Here is a 1,894-nt window from a genome sequence, read left to right as displayed (position 1 = left end):
TCTAGCTGGTGACAGTAGCACAAATCAAACCAGACCAATATCATTTGACCAATTTACATCTACTGGTTTCACTATTTTTTCCAGAATTCATTAGGAAATACAAACATTTTCTCATTGGTTAACTTCTATGTAGTACCCTATTAATACTTAAATATTTTTCCTACAATATGCTTTTCCTTTTATCTCTACAAAGATTGCAAGAATGAAACATTTGGATAATGACACTATCATTGAATTTATTCTTCTGGGTCTGCTCCAATACACGCCAACTCACTTCTGCATCTTCATGCTTATCACCATGATGTTCTTTTTCACACTAACTGGAAACAGCCTCTTAATTCTGCTTATCTTGGTAGATTGTCATCTCCATACCCCTATGTACTTCTTCCTTTGGCAACTCTCTCTCATTGACATCCTCTTCACACTTGCCATTGTCCCCAAGATGATGACAAACTACCTTCTACATAAGGAGGTCATCTCCACATTCCACTGTGGTGCCCAGATCTTCCTGGGGTTGGCCCTGGGTGGGACTGAGTGTATCCTCTTGGGACTCATGTCCTATGACCGATATGTTGCCATCTGCAAACCTTTACACTATCCACTTCTCATGAACTGGCCCCTCTGTAAGCAGATGGCTGTTAGCTCATGGGCCAGTGGCCTTTTCAATGCCTTGATACATACAGTCTACACCATGAGACTGCCCTTTTGTGGATCCAGAGAAATCAATCATTTCTACTGTGAACTTCCTGGTGTCTTGCGTCTCTCCTGTGAGGATACCTTGACCTATGAGACTGGGATTTTGATCAGCACCACCATTCTGCTTCTGATTCCATTCTCAGTCATCCTTGCCTCCTACACACTCATCCTGGTCACCGTCATTCAAATGTCTTCTGCTGAGGGCCGGAAAAAAGCATTCTCAACCTGCTCATCTCACCTGACAGTGGTCAGTTTATATTACGGTGCCATCATTTTCATGTACATGAGGCCAATCTCTTCCCATACTTCAGGCCAAGATAAAGTTGCATCTGTCTTCTACACTATTCTGACACCCATGCTCAACCCCATGATTTATAGTCTTCGGAATAAAGATGTGATGGGAGCCCTGAAAAAAGTTCTATGCAAGTGTTCACTATATTTTAAAATGTGAGTATAAAGGCTTAGTGGATGTTGTTTTATTGACTGTAAATATTGTTTATACTATATGATGCACTTTGGTCTATCTGATAACAATCATGTATTAGTCTAGGAGATGAAGTGTTTCATTCAATTTCTTACCATCAACCAAAATTATCACCAAAAAGATCTCAATACAGAGACATGGCATAAAATAGCTCTGCCTTGCTAATTGCACTGAGAATATAATTCAAAATAATAAATTGTAAAATTAGAGCAACAATTAGTAAGAAATCTGGAAGCCACATAAACTCATCAGGCAATAATCAGAAGCATGAATCCTGGACTCTTGTGTGAAGGAGCAGAAAACAAGGTAGATAGGATAGAAGGCTAAGCCCACTGCCTTAAGCTTCAGCTTGGTATCATCTAGAAGCATATTATGCCATTACAAACTAACACTTTGGGGATTCTACGTTAGAAGTCAGTTGCTTCTCAGCAATTTCTTTGTGTTGGCTTAGAAATCAGTCTTTGAGTATCTACTAACAGGAATAGAATCCATGAGACTTGATGTTTCTTCCTTAAGTGAATCAGAGCCCTGTGTAACTTTCCCATTATTGGTAGCATTGATAGTTGTTGTTTTCTTCCTTGTTAACAATGGAATGAATTAATACTATGAATTGGAAAATGGCCACCAGTTGACCTATAATTGCTTGATTGAAAATTTTGGGAAAACCCAACACTCATCAGCTTTCTGTCTTAGTTTAATGCCATTTTAGTATAT

General features: G+C 39.0%; 1 protein-coding gene across 1 annotated transcript; it reads left to right on the top strand.

The window, feature by feature from the left end:
* Positions 1-202: 202 nt before the first annotated feature.
* Positions 203-1,147, top strand: LOC103680347 (olfactory receptor 2AJ1-like). The gene has a single exon (XM_008709885.1). It carries the CDS (start codon positions 203-205, stop codon positions 1,145-1,147), a length of 945 nt encoding a protein of 314 aa, XP_008708107.1.
* Positions 1,148-1,894: the final 747 nt, after the last annotated feature.

The sequence above is a fragment of the Ursus maritimus genome, unplaced genomic scaffold (assembly GCF_017311325.1).
Source record: "Ursus maritimus isolate PB19 unplaced genomic scaffold, ASM1731132v1 scaffold_5, whole genome shotgun sequence".
In the NCBI taxonomy this organism is placed as follows: Eukaryota; Metazoa; Chordata; class Mammalia; order Carnivora; family Ursidae; genus Ursus; species Ursus maritimus.
The sequence above is the reverse complement of the archived record's forward strand: the minus strand, read 5'-3'. Positions and strand labels throughout refer to the sequence as shown.